Source organism: Hemitrygon akajei, chromosome 21 (assembly GCF_048418815.1).
Source record: "Hemitrygon akajei chromosome 21, sHemAka1.3, whole genome shotgun sequence".
In the NCBI taxonomy this organism is placed as follows: domain Eukaryota; kingdom Metazoa; phylum Chordata; class Chondrichthyes; order Myliobatiformes; family Dasyatidae; genus Hemitrygon; species Hemitrygon akajei.
This window is the reverse complement of record NC_133144.1, coordinates 54,347,940-54,368,750: the sequence shown is the minus strand read 5'-3', so window position 1 is coordinate 54,368,750 and position 20,811 is coordinate 54,347,940. Positions and strand designations below refer to the sequence as shown.

The 20,811-nt window shown below is 40.5% G+C and overlaps 1 protein-coding gene and 1 long non-coding RNA gene across 17 annotated transcripts in view; one reads left to right on the top strand and one right to left on the bottom strand.

Moving 5' to 3' along the window:
• kcnma1a (potassium large conductance calcium-activated channel, subfamily M, alpha member 1a) overlaps positions 1–20,811 on the top strand; it is a 913,789-nt gene that overhangs the window by 867,739 nt on the left and 25,239 nt on the right. For 9 of the 16 annotated variants that reach the window (XM_073025436.1, XM_073025438.1, XM_073025437.1 and 6 more), the window contains 3 exons: positions 10,138–10,256; positions 17,820–18,044; positions 19,180–19,208. In XM_073025436.1, coding sequence (XP_072881537.1) covers positions 10,138–10,256; positions 17,820–18,044; positions 19,180–19,208 — 373 coding nt within the window. Of the gene's footprint in view, positions 1–10,137; positions 10,257–17,819; positions 19,330–20,811 lie in introns of those variants that run through there. The other 7 variants (XM_073025444.1, XM_073025441.1, XM_073025447.1 and 4 more) reach the window with 2 other exon arrangements.
• Positions 1,395–20,811, bottom strand: part of LOC140714313 (uncharacterized) — a 62,985-nt gene continuing 43,568 nt past the window's right edge. Inside the window, exons 2-3 of the long non-coding RNA XR_012095856.1 lie at positions 13,888–14,060; positions 1,395–1,949 (exon numbers count right to left, since the gene is read on the bottom strand). This is a non-coding gene — a long non-coding RNA (uncharacterized lncRNA). The remainder of the gene's footprint in view (positions 1,950–13,887; positions 14,061–20,811) is intronic.

Sequence of the window (20,811 nt, the reverse complement as noted above, 5' to 3'; positions counted from 1 at the left end):
TTCTGAATTGATTACAACCCATTAATTACCACCATGTTTGATTGGTTCTTGAACACAGTGCTCTATAGTGGACGTTCTGACCTGGGAATCTCAGAAAGGGAAGGAGACTGGGAAAAGTCAGACAGCTACCCCTAACAGATCAGGAAAACTAGCAGCCTCACTCAGCCAAGACAATATGCTGGGGTTCTGAGAGAATTGGTTGTACATGACTTGTCACCTTCCCAATCAGAGAAGGGTACCTAGAACAAGAATTAAGTAAAAATCCCTCCAGCTTCATAGAATAACCGTCTTGTCTAGGATTGAATCCAATAATCTGATGAACCTTTATGTAAACACTAGAGACTCTGCAGATGAGAGAAATCCACAGTAACACACACAAAATGTTAGAGAGACTCAGCAGGTCAGGCAACATCTACAGAAAGGAATAAACAGTTGACATTTTGGTGAAGAAGGGACTCGACCCGAAATGTTGACCGTTTATTCTCCTCCATAGATGCTGTCTGACCTGTTGAGATCATCCAGCATTTTGTGTGTGAACTTTTTTTGTACCACTTCCATGGCAAATATATTTTCACTTAGTTAAGGAGATCAAAATGTACACAGGATTTCAAATGCTTGCCTGACCAAAACACTACTCAGTTGTGTCAAACTTAAGACATTTGTGTATGTATTGTGTAGCAATGTACATGTATTCCTTGCACGTTATAGGGATGATATATTAGAAGGTATAATTTTGAGCTACAGATGGTTACCACTTTAATAGGTCAGACATAGTACGTCAGAACTGTGGTATATTTACTCATCCATTGTCTGGTGTACAGAGATTGCATGACTGTAATCTTGAGTCTAGTCCTGAGTGGATGTTGAACTTGCGAATGCAAAATGACAGGTTTCTCTGAGCTGCAAACTATGGGCAAATCTGTCAGATGTTGGCCCCCTGTTTATTGGCCCACATTCAATGTTTGGTTGGATGTGGACCTTTGCAAGGATGGGAAGGCCTTTGCCTATGGTGTCCCATCAGTGAAACTCTCTGCATCTACCTTTTTCTGTGCTCTCTGAGTCCGAGTGTGAGGATGCTGACTGCAAGCAGAGGGAAGGCTAGCACTCATGATGAAGGTGGAAGGATTGGAACCTCCATACCAGGTGCTGATGCAACCAGTCAGAATGTCCTCCACGATGCATCTATAGAAATTTGCTAGAGTCTTTGGTGACATACCAAATCTTCTCAAACTCAAAATGAAATATAGCTACTGACGTGCCTTTTTTGTAATTACTGACTATAACTTTCTTCTGATGACCATGAGTTATAGGTAGCAAGTCCAGGACAAAAGAGGGACAAGATGCAAAGAACAGATTGTTTAAAATGTCCTCTTTGAGGAGTGCTGCCAAATATTTTGAGGGCACCTCAGAATGAGAAACAGGTTTATTATCACTGACATAAATTTTAAAAGTTGTTGTTTTACAGCAGCAGTACAGACCAATACATAAAAATTACTATAAATCACAATAAGAAATATATATAAACTAAATAAGTAGTGCAAAAAGAGAGCAAAATATTCAGGTAGTGTTCATGGGTTCATAGGTTGTTCAGAAATCAGGTAGTAGAGGGGAAGAAGCTGTCCCTAAAATATTGAGCATGTCTTCGGGCTCCTGTACCTCCTCTTTGATGGTAGCAATAAGAATTCTGGGCGATGGGGTTCCTTAATGATGGATGCCACCATCTGTAGAATTTTGCTTGAGTCTTGGGTAACATACCAAATCTCCACATTCTTCTTGAAATACAGCTGTATTCATAGTTGCATCAGTATGTTCGGGTGCTTATAGATTCTCAGAAATGTTCTAACTTGAAGCTGCTTACCTTTTCCTCTGCTGGCCCTACAAAGATGACTGGTGGGTGCACGTTCTCCTGGCTTTTTCTTACTGAAGTCCACAATCTATTCCTTTAAATACTGATGAGGAAAAATAAAACATTAAGAGATGTTGGTCAGTTTAAATGACAAATAGTCAATACAATGCACTTTTAAGTACATTAACGTATTGCAAAGCCACAGGACCTAATCCAATCAGCTGAACACTTCTCTCCCAACTGGAACGTTGTAAGATCAAATCAGAGGGCTGTCTGTCATTGTAGCCCAGTGGGTAAATTAATTTCTGCATCCGATCAGCCCACATTTGTAACTCTGTATGGAAATTACAATAATTTTTTCTAGTAAATTACACAGCACAAGCATGATGCAAATTTGGTAGATTGCATTTAGTAATCCTGTTCAGCAATGGCAATTCATTGAGCCCCTCATCCCCTCGAGAAGAAAAATGCTTTTTTAAATGAATGTTTTTAGCAACTCTGTAACTAACACACGTTATTTGTAACCGTTAAGCCTGACCTTTCAACAGATTCCTTTTATAATGTGCACATTATAGGGAGTTGGTCTCAGTCCCCAGGAGTCCTTTGTATACTTTTCATCTCCTCACATACAATGTGGATCGATTAGATTGATGAGAGGGTTGCCTAAGGAGAAAACTGTTGGAACTGTACTCAGTTTAGAAAAATCCAGAGTGATCTCATTCAAACATGTAGATTGAGAGCTGTTTCCCTAATCCAGCATGAGGTCAACCTCTAAACCTGCCTTGAAGTAAGAGTGTGACTCATTTGGACAAAGACAAGGAGACAACAAACCATCTGCTCGAGGAACAGTAAGTCAAGCACTATCTATGGGAGGAGAGGAATTGTAAATTGGTGAACTGGTAAATTGGTTTAATTTTGTCACATATACCAAGGTATAGCGAAAAGGTTTGTATGATATCCATACAGATTATCTCATCACATCCACGCACAGAAGTAGTGCAAGGAAAAAGCAACAACGGAATGCAGAATGTAGTGTTACATTTACAGAGAAAGTGCAGAAAGATTAAATGGTGCAAGGACGATTGTGAGGCAAGAGTCTATCTTATTGTACAACAGGACCATTCAGTAGTCTTGGAACAGCAGGTCAGAAGCTGTCCTTGAGTGAGTTTGTACGTGCTTTTAGACTTCTGTATTTTCTGCCTGATAGGAGGGGGAAGAAGAAAGAATGTCTGGGTCATTAATTATGTCGGTTCCTCTGTCAAGGCACTGAGAAGTGTAGATGAGTCTCTGGATGGGAGGTTGGTTTCTGTTGAGCAGTGTCCATAACTTGAGGTCTGAGGCAGAATAGTACCAAGCGGTGAGTAGATTACCCAGGAGGAATATGAGGTGTTGTACCTCTAGTTTGCTTTGGGCCTTAATCTAGCAGTAGAGGAGGGCAAGGATGTACGGGCTAGTGTGGAATTGGGAAGTGGAATCAAAATGGCATGCAACTGGGAATTAATGATATTTGGCTTGATTGCAAGTATTTGAAGTGTAGTTAAAACTGAGTCATAGAGCACTATAGCACAGAAAAAGGACCTTTGGCCCATCTAGCTTATGCTGAACTCTTCCAAGTTCCATCAACCTGCACGTGGACAAGAGCCCTCAATATTATTCCCATCCACTTATTCAAACTTCTCATAAATGTTGAAATTAACCCCACATCCACCACTTCCACTGGCAGCTCGTTCCACACGCTCACCACCCTCTGAGTGAAGAAGTTCCCCCTCATTTTCCCATTAAATATTTCACCTTTCATCCTTAACCAATGGCCTCTCAGTGGAAAAGGACCTGCTTGAACTTATATTGATGCATTTTTGCGTAGGAGCTGGAGAGGAAGTGGAATGCACATAGAAACTGAAGATCTACCTTGGGCTTGGTGAAGGCTGCTCCCATTGCATTCTCTAAGATGCACTAATTTTGCGGTACGCAGTGGGTGTGAGATGGAGTTTAATACCCATTGTTTAAGCTGCTGAATGGAGCACTGGGAGGGAATTCAGCACCTGGGGAAGGGGTGTGACAAACCTAGAACAGAGTAGCATTGCAGGAAAGCATATGCCCCTGGCAATGGTCCATCTCGCCACCACCCTTTTGCTTCGTGGAGCAGTTCCAAGCATGAATGGAATTGAGGAAAAGCAAATATTTCTGCTGAAAATACTGTTACCACCCTGTACCATATAATACATCCGTGATGTGGTACTACTGAAGTTCTTTCATGTACAGGGAATGCCCATAACTCAATGAAACTTGCACTTTCACCCGAGAGTGCTAAGTATCACAAGTGTGAAAATAGTTTCACAAGAGGCGAGAGACTTATTTGTGGCAACACTGGCTACAAAAGTAATGAGAATAGGACTGTTTCAAATCAAAAACAGAAGCATTTTCGAGGTTGCAGGATGGGAGGGGGTGGGTGCACTTTAATACATACTGCCTTCCATGAGGGAAGGCATTCGAATGTAAATGTTCTCAAAAATGTTCCTTGTGAATTGAACGTCTAAGTGCCAATCCAGCACAGTGGATTACTGTTTTTAATTCCACTGCCATCAAATGATCATTCAATCCCATAGAAAAAGAGAACATCACAAAGGTTTCAGTCAAGGGAGCATTCCGAACTGACATTAATGGATATACAGTCATTAACCCAGAGTACTTCAGCAATCATGTCATTCTGACTGTGCGAGTTAATTCAGCGCTTTCTGCCTTGTGGGCAGTAACCCACTCTGCTGTGATGTTTGCTGCTGATTCCCCGCAATGCTTTGAGCTTAAAAGTATTTTATATAATAAACAGCACATATAAAAGAGATCAAGTTGGTTACTTCTGTGGGTATTTGTTCCTTGCGCATAAAATAACAAAATACACTCAGTGGCCACTTTTTTAGGTACCTCTTGCACTTAACAAAGTGGCCACTGAGTGAATGTTTGTGATCTTCTGCTGCTATAGCCCATCCACTTCAAGGTTTGATGTGTTGTGCATTCACAGATGCTCTCTTCCAAACTACCATTGTAACTGTCAGCTTAAACCAGTCTGGCTATTCTCCTCTGACCTCATTCATTAACAAGGTATTTTTGTCCACAGAACTGCCACTCATTGGATGGTTTTTTTGCTTGATACACCATTCTCTGTAAATTCTAGAGCCGCTTGTGCTTGAGAATCTCAGGAGATCAGCAGTTTACTGAGATAACTTCTAAACTTCAGAATGGGGAAAAATATGATCAAAGTAACTTTGACCGTGGAATGATTGTTGGTGTCAGGGGGATTGTTTACTCAAACTATCCCGCCTGGCATCAACAAGTATTCCATGGTCAGAGCCGCTTAGATCACATTTCTTCTGCCATTCTGATGTTTGGTCTGAGCAACACCTGAACCTCTTGACCACACCCGTATGCTTTTATGATTGAGTTGCTGCCACATGGTTGAATGAAGAGATGTGCATTAACAAGCAGGTGTACAGGTGTATCTAATAAAGTGGCCACTGAGTGTATTATGAGGGGTATAGATAGGGTTAATGCAAGAAGGCTCTTTCCACCGAGATTGAGTGAAAATATAGCCAGAGGTCATGGGTTAAGGGAGAAAGGTGAAATAAAGGTGGCCCCACAAAAGGAAGGATGTTCAGGGTTTGGAGAGGGTACAGAAGAGGTTTGCCAGAATGCTGCCTGGTGTAGAGGTCATGTACTAGAGGCTGGATGAACTTATGTTGTTTTCTCTGGGACACCGGAGGCTGAGGGGAGATCTGATAGAGGTTTACAAGATTGTGAGAGGCATAGATAGAGTGGACAGAGAGCATCTGTTTTCCCAGGATTGAAATGTCTAATACCAGAGGGCATGCATTGAAGGTGGGAAGGAGCAGGTTCAAGGGGGATGCGAGGGGTAAGTTTTGTTTTACACAGAGGGTGGCGGATATTTGGAATGCGCTGCCTGGTATGGTGGCGGAGGTAAATACGTTAGAGACTTTTAAGAGGTAGGCACATGGAAGTAAGGAGGATGAAGGGATGTGGACATAGTGTAGGTAGGAGGGATTAATGTTTGGATGATTTTGATTTGCTTTTTGCTGGTTAGGCACAACATTGTGGGCCGAATGTACTGTTCTATGTTCTATTTAAGGGGAACCTGAGTGGGACTTCTTCACTGGGAGGGTGGTGCGAATTTGAAACGAGCTACCAGTGGAAGTGTTGCATGTGGATTTGATTTCAACGTTTAATCAAAGTGTGGCTAAGCGCTTGGACAGGAGGGGTATAGAGTGCAATGGTCCAGGTACGGGTCGATAGGACTAAAGTTCAGCATAGACTAAACAGGCTGAAATGCCTTGTCTCTATGCTATAGCACTCCATATTCAACTTTTCAAAATGCTGAAACTATAATTATGTATAACAGCAAACTCATTATTGTAAAGGATTAAATACCCTGGACATCTTCAGCTCACTGTAAAGGTGTTAGGAAAATGCTACCGGAGCTTAAAAGCCATGAAATCAACTGTTGTTTTTGCCTTGCTCTCTGCCTAGCTAAGTAGTCATTTGTTCCTGGATACTAGATTGAAAATAAAGAGTCATTTTGAGAATTTGCTCCTAAGATTACCTGTGCAATTGGCCCAAAATTAACCAAATCATCAGTACAGGGAAATTAGATAATTTATTTATTTGTTCACAGGACATGATTGTTGCCAGGAAGCCTATTCCCAATTCTTCGTAAACTGTGGCTTGTTGACTGCAGTTCATCATTAAACATTGGAGCAGAATTAGCCCATTCAGCCCATCGAGTCAGCTCCATGTTTTGATAAATGGCTGATTAAATTTTCCTCTCAACCCCATTCTCCTGCCTTCTACACATAATATTGATACCTAAACTACCTATCATCCTTCACTTTAAATATTCCCAACGACAAGGCCTCTACAGCCATCTGTATGAATCAATTCCACAGATTCACCACCCTCAAAGAAATTCCTCCTCATCTTCGTTCTAAAGAGACAACCTTGTATTCTGAGACTGTGCCTTCTGGTCCTAAATTCTCCCATGACAGAAAATGACTTCTGCAGGTCCACTTTATTCATGCCTTTCAATGTTCGACAGTTTTCATTGAGATCGTCTTCATTCTTCTAAATTCCAGTGATGACAGGCCCAGGTTGAGGGCCGGACTTATTGATGAGAGTGAAGTCGTATACAGGCCCAGTCTATTCAGGAGTCAGTTTCTGGACAATATTAATGAACCAGATGCTTTTTTTTCCTAAGCTTTCTTACAGTAATTTCAGATTCACTATATTATTAATTTCAGATGTGTAGAATGAATTAAATGAACAGAAAGCCAGCAGCAGCAAATGTGAGATTCAATCTTTTGTCACCTGGTCAATTATCCAGGCTTCAGGATATTAGAATAATAACTTAACCACTCTGCTTCCATACTCTTCGATACTTCAAATGAATTGGGTTTACACAACCTGTTCTGTTGGTTTTAAAGTCGTCATGGCTATCCCTCGAGGTCGAGGATGATGTGTAATATGAAGAAAATGGCCCTGCACCTTTGTTCCTATTGGGAATTACTCTGCTAATTTTAATTGTTTGTAGGCCTTTGAAACAAGTAAATTTTTTTGGAAGGTTGGAGCAACTTCATAAAAAAAATCTTGCTAAATTAATTCTGATTTACTTTGGAGTAATCCACCGAACATCCTTACAAGTAGTCATGAAAAGTAATACGGGAGTGAACCATTCAGACCAAGGTCTGAACCATTCACTGCTGTATTACTTTATTGCCATTTATTACCAAGGTCTGAATCAATATCAACGCATTGTCACAAAGCTCTGAAAGTTGTTCTTGGCCTCCGAAATCCGCACTGACCATCTACATTAACCCTACAGCAAAATGTTTAACAATGCCAGTGACCTGGGTTCAATTCCCACTGCTGTCTGTGAAGAGTATATATGTTCTTCTGTATGACTGCATGGTTTCCTCTGGGTGTTCCGGTTTGCTCTCTAGGATTAGGGAGTTGTGCACATGTTGTTTTGGCACTGGAGGCTTGGTGATATTTGCCGTCTGCTCACTGCACATCCTTGGACTGGGTTGGTCATTGACACAAAATGACCCATTTGACTGTATGATACGATGTTTTGATTTGCATGTGACAAATAAAGCTAATCTTTAATCTTTTCCATCAGCTCTACCATGTACCTGAGGCAACAGTGGCCTATTAATCAACCAGAAAGTACACATTTGAGATGTGGGAGGAAACTGGGGCACCCAAAGGAAATTACTGAATGGGGGAGCAGGCATGAGAAGCCAAATAGCTTCCTCATGTTCCTGTTCTTTTGAAAAAAATAACCAGCAATGCATGCAATTTGTGTCCAGATTCCAAACAGAGCCCAAACTGGCATCCCTGAGCAGAAGTTTTTTAAAAGATTTCAATGTGAAAATAATTACCATTTGTGAAAGTGATTTCGACATCTTGCTAGCAACACACAAAATGCTGGAGCAACTCAGCAGGCCAGGCAGCATGTATGGAAAAAAGTACAGTGGACATTTTGGGCCATATATCTGCTATATCTTTCTACATTTGCATTTGGAGCAGTCTAATTACATTACCCTGAGATATCAGATACTTAGGCAAGTTCACTGCATTTTTAAAATTCTTTTACAGAGGACATACTCTGCTGGAAGACCAGCGTTTATTGTCCATCCAATATTGCCCTATTTTCTAAGCAGGGAGAAATTTCAAAAATCAGAGGTTCAAAGAGACTCAAGAGTCCTCGTGCAGGATTTCCTAAGTGTCAACACATAGGTTGAGTCGGTGGAAAGGAAGGCAAATGCAATGTTTGCATTCGTTTCAAGAGGACTAGAATATAGTCTTGAAAAACCATTCTCACATTTTACTGTCTCATTTTCTAAATTTAAAATATATTGTAGTAGGACTTTTTGAGCTAATGTGCAAAACATAGTCAAATCTAAAGAAAAATTCAAAAACTTGTCAATAATTTACTAAAAATTAAAAACTAAAACTGAGAGGCTGAATTATTCGTCCCCTTTGTAATTACTATGCTAGCTTTCCTCAGTTGCAATACTGTATACAACCTTACCAACTCATCCAACTTGTTGATGTAGAAAATTGGAGGATCACCTGAACAAATACCACCTCTCTCTGTAAGGTCCATCATTAGGGTAGATTTGCAACAGACCAACCCAAAATGAAAACAGAAAAGCATTCAAGGCAAGTAAGGAAAATAATAATAGAGAAGCACAAGGAAGGGTACAAGACCAAGTCAAAGGCACTGAACATACCTCGGAGCTCAGTGTAGTCCACAGCCACAGTGCCTAGGCTGCCCCTCTAAATTTAGTTGCTGGAGAAAAATGGCACTTCCAAGAGAGGCCTCTGTGACACAGTCACTCTCAATGAGCTGCAATGGGCAAATCTTGCGCTATCTCATTGTGCAAATCCAAAAAGACTATTGGCTATAATAGCTGCAAGAGGTGGTTCTACTACGCAAAGGGGGATGAGTACATTACAGTTTTGAATTTTTAGTTTATCATGCCTTACAGTTTTCCCAGCTTTTTGGGGTCTCTACTCTAAAAAAAGAACACGATTCACAAATAAAAATTCTCAGTTAAATTGGTCAAAATCCTTGGTTGTAATACTCATTTATGTCACAAAGGGTTGCGGCTAAATACTTTTACAATACTGTATAAGAAAGAATGACAATTCTACCCCCCAGTCCAACAGTATGGTAGAAAAAGAGAAATTATTTCCTTTGCTTAAGAGGTTTAGGACTGAAATAATCACAGTGGGTTTTTAGTGTCTTCCCTTCGCTTCCCAAATCTGTGATATTGACCAAAAGGACAAAGCCATCAGGAGCATGGGAACATCACCACCTTCAGGTCCCCATATAAATAAAACACTACCCTTAACTCGTAAACACATCACATTCCTTCAGCATCATTGGGTCTAAATTCTGGAACATTTTGCCAAACAGCATGCTGTGTGTACTTTCACCAGAGGAACAGCAGAGATCTAAAGGACAGTAAATACTGGCTTTGTCAGCAATGCACCCTTTCTTTCAAAAGAGTAAGACAAAAATCTCACCTTGTATTTTCTTAGGATCTAGGTCTCATTTATCTAAATCTATGCTACAAATGTGTTAAAGAAATTATTTTGGTTTACACTTCAGATATCTCTATTCCTTCCAACTTTTCAAGTGTGGTACTTTTGGACTGAGACCGAAGTTGCTCAGGAAGCATTGCTGATAACTTCATTCCATCTTATTTTTGCCCCAGGATGGTGGCTGCTATGGAGACCTGTTCTGCAAGGCCTTGAAAACCTATAACATGCTGTGCTTTGGAATTTACCGACTGCGAGATGCACATATGCGGTCGCAAAATCAGTGTACCAAACGGTAAGTAGTACAAGTTTCTCGGAATTCCTCTGCAGGAAGAATCACTCTGGATTTTCTTCTCAATTGACATAGTGCATGGATTGAAACTACTTTCCACTTTATCCGTCACTAAAATAGCTACACTCAGTTTCAATGACTTAGAACAAAGAAGAGTACAGCACAAGAACAGGCCTCTGGGTTATAAACACAAGTAATTCTGTAGACGCTGGAAATCTTGAGCAACACACAAAAAAATGCTGGAGGAACTCAGCAAGTCAACGTCTGTGAAGCAGAATAAACTGTCGATATTCCAGACTGAGATTCAGAATCGGGTTTATTATCACTGGTATGTGATGTGAAATTTGTTCAGTGGTGTTGTGGCAAACCATTTAAGCTAATGACACCTAAGACTTCCTGCCTGCACATGGTCCATATCCATCCAATACTCTGCATATTCATGTGTGTCTGTCATATCTGCCTCTGGCAAAGGCCTGGCAGCACATTCCAGACACCCACCAGTCTCTGTATGCACAAAATAAGCTTTACCAAACATCTCCTTTCACCTTCAATGCATGCCGTCACTATTACAAACTTTGATCCTGGGTACAAAAAAATACTGACGATCCATCACAATCTTTATCTTTCATAATTTTATAAACTTCTAGCAGTTCTCCCATTCAGCCTGTGCTACTTCAGTGAAAACAACCCAAGGTTGTCCCACCTCCTCTTATAGCAGTGTTGGGAAGTGTAGGGTCACGCACTTTGGTAGAAGAAATGAGATAGTGAGAAACTACAAAAAAAATGAACGGGCAAAGGGACTTGGGAGTCCTTTACATGTTCCCTGAATGTTAATTTGCAGGTCGAGTCTGGGGTGAGGAAGGCATATGCAATATTAGCATTCATTTCAAGAAGACTAGAATATAAAAGCAAGGATGTAATGTTGAAACTTCGGTGAGGCCTCACTTGGAGTACTGTGAGCAGATTTGGGCCCCTTATCTTAGAAAGGATGTGCTGAAACTGGAGAGGGTTCAAAGGAGGTTTATGAAAATGATTCCAGGATTGAATGGCTTGTCATATGAAGAGTGTTTGGTGGCTCTGGGCCTGTATTCACTAGAATTCAGAAGATTGAGGGGTGACCTCATTGAAACGTATCGAATGGTGAAAGGCCATAATAGAGTGGATGTGGAGAGGATGTTTCCTATGGTGGGAGAGTCTAAGACTAGAGGACACAGCCTCAAAATAGAGGGGCATCTTTTTACAACAGAGATGAGGAGGAATTTCTTTAGACAGACAGTGGAATTCTTGGCCACAGGCAACTGTGGAGGCCAAGTCTTTATCTATATTTAGGGCAGAGGTTGATAAATTCCTGATTGGTCAGGGAATGAAGGGATACAGGGAGAAGGCAGGAAATTGGGGCTGAGAGGAAACTTGGATCAGCCATGGTGAAATGGTGAAGCAGACCTGATGGGTCAAATGGTCAATTTCTGCTCCTATATCTTATGATTTTATTGTCTTATCTTATGCCCTCAAATCCAGGCAGCATCCTGATGAACCTAAGTCTATAAGATAAAGGAGCAAAATTAGGTTATTTAGCCCATCAATTCTGATCTTCCATTTCATCATGGCTGATTTATTGTCCTTCTCAACTTCACTCTTTTACCTTTTCCCTGTAGCTTTGACATCCTTACTAATCAAGAACCATCCTGCATCCGTTTTAAATATACCCAATGATTTGGCCTCCAGAGGCATTTGTGGCAATGAATTCCACAAGTTCACCACCCTCTGGCTAAAGAAATTCCTCCTTATCTCTGTCCTAAAGGGATGTCCTTTTATTCTAAGGCTTTGCCCTCTGGTCGTAGATTCTCCCACAATTGAAAATATCCTCTCCACGTCCACTCTACGCCTTTCAATATTTGCTACTTTTCAATGAGATTCTCCCCGCCCCATTCTTCTAAATTTCAGCGAATACAGACACAGACCCATCAAATGTTCCTGATATATTAACCCTTTCCATAAGACCATAAGACATGGGAGCAGAATTAGGCCATTTGTCCCATTCAGTCTGCTCCATCATTCAATCATGGCTGATCTTTTTGCTCCCTTCCTCAACCCCATTCCCTGGCATTCTCCCTGTAACCTTTGATTCCATGTTCAATCAAGAAGTGATCAAGCTCTGCCTTTAGTACGTCCAATGACCTGGCCTCCACAGCTGCCTGTGGTAACAAATTTCACAAATTCACTACCCTCTAGCTAAAGAAATCTCTCTGCATCTCTGTTTTAAATGGATGCCCCTCTATCCTGAGGCTGTGCCCTCTTGTCCTAGACTCCCCCACTGTGAGAAACACCCTTTCATTCCCGGGATCATTCTTGTGAAACTCTCTTGCGCTCTCTCCAGATCTCTGCATCCTTCCTATAGTGTGGGGACCAGAATTGAATACAATACTCAAGATGCAGCCAAACCAGAGTTTGATAGAGCTACAGCTTAACCTCTTGGCTTTTGAAGTCAGTGCTTCAACTACTAAAGACAAGATGCCTTGCTTACCACACTATCTAACATAAATGTCATGGAAAGTACGTGACCAGCCGGTATTTACTTAAATAAAACCCTTTCGAATGTTTACCTAACTTAATTTTGGCAAAAAAGTTCATTTTACATGAGTCAGTAAGAATTGTCCAGGCCTAACTCCAGTACACAGTATTGTGAAAAGGTGAAACTACCCTGAGTGCTTCTGACTGAGCACAAATTAAGCAAGAATGTCAAGTCTAAGGAATATCTTGTTTCTCAAGAGCATAACCATATTGAAATTGGCACTATTTTAGACCCTAGAGCAGAAAAATATGCAATTATATTGTGCGCCAATTTAATAAAACGTACTAAAGGCAATTTTAACACAAGTATTATTGGACCAAAATACAGGGGGGAGAGGAAGTAATGGTCATGAACTAGGCAAGTATAGGATTTTGATACAACAGCAGAAAATGCTGTTTAAAAGAAAAATCAGATCAGGTAACTTTCGTGGCAGGAGAAACAGTTATGTTGAAGTATAGTTTGAAGGCTCTTCATCAGAGTCCTAATCACAGGTCTTCAACCTGAAATGTTCTCTCTCTTCAGATGCTGAGTTGTTCAGCAATTGCTGTTTATATATTTCAGATTCCCAGCATCTGCTGGTTTTATGTTGACTTTCTAGATTTCGTCTATCAAACTGGAAGCTAGTTTGGGGTGGGGGGGGGGGGGTAGTTGTCAATGTCAATGAATGATGAGGATTTTCTGAGGAGTTTAATATTCGAAAGCAAACCTTTGAATGGGTATATTTATATAGGAAAGAAAAGGTTAGATGGCTGGGAGAGTGAATAGTTACATATTGGGCAAATAAAGATACATATAGAACTTCAGCAGGAGACGGGATATGAACTAAGAAATGAGCAGAACTGGATGATGTTTCAAAGATAGCAGTTAGCATCTAAGCAATAGTGTTTATGTGAGAGAGATCTCAGCCCTGCAAATCTTGAATGTCTTCTCTCAACTTGGAATTTCACTTCGTGGGTAAGCCACCAAAAAGAAGCCCAGTTACTGGAGACACAAGAGACTTCAGATGCCAGAGTTTGCAGAAAGAAAGAAAATGCTGGGTGAGCTAAGCAGATCAAGCAATACCTGTGGAGGGTAAATGAATTGCTAACCATAACGCAGGCACTGTGATCCAAAATGCTGACAATTCGTGTTCCTTCACAGATGCTGCTCGACTCATTGAGTTTCTCCAGTAGTTTGTTTCCAGACAATTATTGAGACAATTCAAGTGTAGGAAGTAGCTAGATTGTCCATTTCTTCTGTAAAAACACAATCAGCAATAGTGCATTTAGATATTTGGAATTTACTTTTGTGATGACAAATAATGTCAGGGGTCATTCATGTTTAGTTTAACAGAAAAACAAAATTAATTGCAAAAGCATTCATATAATGTAGCAGAGTACAGTATAGACCCTTCAGCCCACAACATTGTGCCAACTTGGTGCCGGCAACCAACGGCAACCTTTAGAAGACAGCTCAGAAAACAACTAGATACTCTAGTAGATATACTTCTGAACTGCAATTGGTGCCGTCTGCAGCCTGTAATTTACCTTTTCAAGAAGTACTTTTGAATCAACTAAATGATCTGGTGGTTTTGCAGTCTCCTGGGGAATTCTATGAACTAGACTCTTGAGAGTGCAGTTATGGCCAGGGTGGATGCTGTGCCCAGGCGTAATGGCAGAAGATGAACCCACGATCAGTTCCGTTACTCCGCACTGGTTAAAGCATTTAAGCAAGATTAAAATTGCCGAGGACAACAGCAGAAAATGAACAGGTGTTTAATGACGTCTGCCTGCGTTTCACCAGCCTCCCTCTCTTCCTGCTAATACAGTCGGCTGGGAGGTGCAGGAATCTTGTGTCCCACGCCATCAAGTTTAGGAGCTGTTGTTACCCTGCAGCCAGCGGGATTCACTCACCTCAGTGCTGAACGGGCTGTGCAGCAGTGGACTCACTTTCGGGACTCTGCGGTTCAAATACCCTGTATTTTTATTTACAGTACTTGTTTTTCACTATGTGCGCAATTTGACCTCTTTGCAAATTGGATATGTAGTGGTCCTGTGTGTGTGTTTCAGTGAATTCTATTGTGTTTCTTTGTTTTGTGAGTGTTTGCAAGAAGATGAATCTTGAGGTTAAAATATGAATTTGAACTTTGTACTTTTAAACTACTCCAAGATCAATCTAACTCTTCATTCCCACAAAACCTGCATTTAAGAGTCTCTTAAATGTCCCTAATGTATCTGCCTCTATCACTACCTGTGGCAGCACATTCCATGAACACACCATTCTCAGTGTAAAAAATCCTACCCCTGACATCCCCCTATACTTCCTTCCAATCATTTTAAAATTATGCTTTCTTGCACAATATTCCAAATGTGGTCTAACCAGAGTTTTATAAAGCTGCAAAATTATCTCATGGCTCTTGAATACAGTACCCTGATTAATGAAGGCCAACACACTAGCTGCCTTATCTACCCTCTTAACTTGCACTGTACTCCACCTTCAAGTTTGAGCTTCCGAAGTGAATCACTTCTCACTTTTCGGGATTGAACTCTATCTGCCACTTCTCAGCCCAAGTCTGCATCCTAACAAGTCCAATCATAACCTATGACAACATGATATAGTAAATACCAGGAGAAATTCCCAGCATCCTGGAGCTAAGCTCATCAATGGTTTGTATGAATTCATTCGCAGTCCATTGTTAGAATAGTATACTACAGGGATATCTACTGAAGATCCCAATATTTACTCTGAGATGGGAAGAATGGATGAGTGAGGGCTTCCGGTGGGACCTGAATTTTATGCAATGTCAGATTTAGGATTGATTTTCACCTTCCCATCCACTATCAATGGGAACATTAAGCTGATCACCAAATCCAGAAGATGGGTGTATCCACCACCAGTCATAACTTTAAAGTTTCTGTTCTGCTCATGTTCAAGTTACAAAGACAACATTAGCCAAGTATTCAAATCCACACTGTAGTCTACTATTATTTCTTATTGTTTACAGCCTGAATTGTTTCAGTTTATTCCATTAAGCAGTGCACAAATACCATTTTTAAAGCTATCATTCAGAGGGCGGATTCTAGATGTAATAATTTTTATTCTCCAGTAGAGCATCTGATTTTCTCTACCCTCTGACCTATCTTGGTCTTATTTATTCCCCCACTGTCTGAATCTGATCAGACCATGCAATACCATTATTCTGTCTATCCCATATCCCCTGAATTTCTCTATTATCCAGAAATCTATCATCCACAGTTTTAACTGCAATTGGATACAGAACATTCACATCCCTTTCAAGAGGAGAATTCTGAATAATCACCCCCCTTCTGACTGAGGGAATTTCACATCTCAGTCTTAAATGGCCTACGACTCATTTTGGGCATGTGAGATGACCACAATATACTGCCTATGTACCTGCTCATTAAGTCCCTGCCATATCCAATAGCTTGTGGGAACCAAGGAAGAGACATCTTGATGACTCTGTTTGAGGGTCCACTTGCCAAACTCTCTTCACTTTGAAGTAAGGTCGCTTTGCATCACTGTCCATAAGACCACAGACATTCAAGCAGAATAAGCCCATTTAGTCTATCAAGTCTGCTCTGCCATTTGATCATGGCTGATTTATTTTCCCTTTCAACTCTATTCTCCTACTTTCTCTCTTTGGCACCCTTTCTAATCAAGAACCCATCAACTTCCACTTTAAATATACTCAATGACTTGGCCTCCACAGCTATCTTTGGCAATGAACTCCACAGATTCGCCATCTTCTGGCAAAAAACAATCCTCCTCATCCATGTTCTTAAGGGATGTCCTTGTATACTGGCGCTGAGCATCTGGGACCTTCGGGCCAGAGGTTCTCACACTAATAAAAACATACTCTTGATGTTCACTCTGTCTAGGCTTGCAACATTTGGTAGCTAGATCTAAATTGGCATATTAATTAAGTAGGATGGCGCTACTTCTGAGTTCATAAATAAATGAACAGCCCCAAAATCCGTGATACTTGAAGTTAACTGATACCACATGATTGCAGAAATTATATTTATTCTCAATTTTTCTAGGCAGATTATCTTGTAAAAATGGAAGTAAAATGAATCTCAAGGCAGTATATGGTAACGTGTATATAATTTGTTAATAAATTTACTTTGAGTTTGAAAAGTGGCTAATAAACTCAGTGGTGGAAAGAGATCCTCATCCCTCTGTGCCAAGCTATTTACTCCAGTCCTGCTCTTATATCAAATTCTCACCAATCTTTCCCTCCACCCTCCAACTCACTCACATACTAGGGACAAATTATAATCACCGATTAACCTACCAACCCACATGACTTTGAAATGTGGGAGAACACCTCAAGAAAACCCTTACAGTCACAGGGAGAACACGCAAACAACACAGTATCCAGGGATGGTATAGAGTCCAGATCACTGGCACTAAGAGGCAGTGGCTCAATCATCTGCGGCACTGTGCCACTTAAATATTAGTTTTCACCATGTCACTCCATTAAAGACAAAGGAGATTACTACTAGTCAGTCTAAACTAATATGGTTCTTGATTGCATGGGATATCCCAGCTTAAAATTATGTTTCTGTTAATGCAAATGTAATCAGAATAAAAAATAGGTTCATTATCACTGGTATTTGTCATGAAATTTGTTGTTTTGTGACTTCAATACAGGATAAGACATAAAAATTATTGTAAGGTACAAACTAAATAGCAAGGCTATGTTCATGGGATCACAGACCATTAAGAAATCTAATGGCAGAGGGGAAGAAGCTTTTCCCAGAGTAATGAGTGCAGGTCTTCAGTCTCCTGTACCTCCTCCCCCATGGCAGAACGTGTAGAGGGCAATATTAATGCAATGAAGTTTTTGAATGATGCACTTTGATGCATAGCTTCAGACACACATTGTAAATAAGCAGAACTTTAAAAATCAAATTGTTTGCTGTTTTCCTTTAAAACTCTGCACTCCTGGGATGGACGCCATAAATCATTTGTATTTTACTCTTCCTTTGCAGATATGTAATCGCAAATCCACACTATGAGTTTGAACTTGCCTCAACGGATGTGATCTTCTGCCTGATGCAATTTGACCACAATGCTGGCCAGTCTCATGGCAGCGTATCGCACTCGTCTCATTCCTCACACTCTTCCAGTAAGAAAAGCTCGTCTGTGCACTCAGCCCCATCTTCCGCCAACCGTCCAAACCGCAACAAGGCAAGGGATCCCCGGGAAAAGCAGAAGTATGTGATTGACAAAAGAGCTTGCTATGACCATGCTAACTGATGACAGAGAATGTTTGTAAATGTCCATCTTTGCCCATTCCCCAGAGCCGAACTTCCCTTTGTTACGGACCGCATCATATATGTCTGCACATGTTTGTCTATATGCATGCGTTTGTCAACAGATTTCATCATATCCATTCCCGCAGCACAACAGCAACAAACCAGAGGAACCTAAAAGCCTATCATTATCCAACACCAATCAATTCTCTGCAGAAAGCACTGACATTATTATTTGGAGCAATTATTTAATGTTTGATGGTTTACACAGAGCACCATAATAATTATTTTAATGCATAGCATTAGGGTACAGAAAAGGGTAAGATTTTTATAATTATCTTAAACTGAAACATGGCTTGCATCCAAAGAGGCAAATCCTATGAAGATGGTTACTGCTTCCCACCTTGGAAATAGAGTCAGGTCATTTTAAATTCATGACATTGCGACTAATTCAATACTCTGAGTGCAGACACAGCTGAACAATATTGGGGTGGAGGGTATAATGAATAGAATTTAGTCAGACATGCAAAACATTACTCTCTTTGACTGCTACATTGTCAACTAGATTTCTTCTACTCCCTGTGAATGGATGTCACTTTTTCTAAATTAACTTTTACATTTTTCTAAGATGAAAACAAATTGCAATAATATTTTACTAGGATGGTTTAGTGACATGAATGTTGGCCGAAAGTAATAATAGTGTGGCAGATATTTTTATATGGTAGCCATTTCATTCCACAGTTAGTAATTGTTAAGCATACTTTTGTGTAACTGTCATAGACACACTGTCCATTTGTTTTGTGGGGTGCAGATTCTCTAGGGAGATTTGTACGGTGACTTTTATCTTCTTCCCCCAATCCAGTAAAGCAAGCTTTATATATAAATTTAATAGTTTCCAATACTGCTATTTCATAGCATGGGGTTGCCAGTGAGTGTGTGTTATGGTTCAAAGACTACCAACCTTTCACTGACCCTGTTCTGTTAACATATTTTACCGTTCATTTGGACAGAGACAGTGAAAGGCCTGAGACCAAAATGTGATAGTTTAAGAAAATTGTAAACTTACCTAGAATATTTACTTACTTTTTCTCTAAAGTGCTACAAGGATGACTAGAATGAGCCAAGGTATGACTGTCAATGGTTTTGCATGATACGGCAAGTGCCGTGGGTTCTTTCCATTGTCCTTGTGAAATTTTGTCAATTAAAATTTTAGTAAAAAGACTTTTTTTAAAAACAGATCAGATAATTTGTGTTTGTTTATTTACGCTTTCTGGCCGAAACGAGCTGTCTGCTGCTGCTGCTGCTGCTGCTTTGTCCATGACAGATGTGACCCCCCTCCCCACCTACCCCCCCCCCCCGTTTCCACGATTCCCATTGTCTTCCTTGCATGTGGCATCCAGCTGCTCATGTGGTTGCGTTGTGACCCATTGGAATCTGTCACCGTATGCAGATTCTGTCATCCACATCGTTGTTCTGTGGTAACAGGCGGGACCATCCGATTCTTGTGTTGATGTTAGTTGAACAATCAATCATCCTGTTTGCACAGCGGTTTTGCTAACATCTATTCCCCATTCTTCCTTGAAAATTCTCGGTCTGCTGAAAGTGATTTTTTTTGGTGACTCAGTCATTCTGTATCAGCACATTCTGACATGAATTGTCAAGGGGAGGGGGGGGGGCTCTGGATGGGATACAGCAGTGTGTGAATGAGAGCATTGCAGGAGAGGTGTGAGCTGCACAGCAAACCAGTGATGCTTCATTCCTACCCTGCCATGACACCAAGCATTACCTCGAAGCCACTTGTATGTTCTGCTTTATTTTAACAATGTTTAAACCAAAGTTGTAGATGTTACTGTACACTTTGCATGTCTGATACAAATTAAAATTTCTCTGCATAAAGGGTCAGTTAGGAGAATTAGTGGGAAGTGAGGAAAAACACGAGTGAAATAATGTACTAGGGGCAGAATTTCAATTGTTAACTTGATAAACTGAACAACAAAGAACTAACTGGAGATTGAGACTAAATAAATCAAACCTTTCTGCCTCTTCCCTCCCTCTCAGCTCTACTCACTGTCGAAAACCTTTAACAACTACTAAATATCTCTAATATTCAGAGATTAAAAATGATGTAAAATACTAAAGGAAGTAGCTTTCCTAATTCTTTTTCCATCTCCAAGGAGATAAGATCTTAGATTTGAAATAAGTACAATCATAGAATATGCAAAATAGTGTCTGTGGTGTCTTGGTCTCTGTGGAGCTCTAAGACCATAAGACATAGGAGCAGAATTCAGCTATTTGGCTCATCGTGTCTGCTCTGCCATTCCATTAAAGATGATTAATTATTCCTCTCAGTCCCATTCTCCTCCGCTCTCCCCATAACCTTTGCTATCCTTACGAATCGATAAACCGATAAACCTCCGTTTTCAATAGACCCAATGGCTTTACCTCCACAGCCACCTGTGGCAATCAATTCCACAGATTCACCAGACCAGTTGAAACTAAGTCTGGCGTTTCACAACATGTGACAAATCTTAAAGTTACTGTTCTTCCTAGCCTTGGAATCCAGAATTACATCTCAGTATTGTAGGAGTACTGATCAGTTTTAGTGAGGTTAGTAAATATAGTGGGACCTCGATTACCAATATCAGTGCTGTACTCCCTCAGTAATGCTCTCCACCACTACACATCCAGATTCCTCAGCAGACATGTTTCTTCAACAGCATTTGGCCAT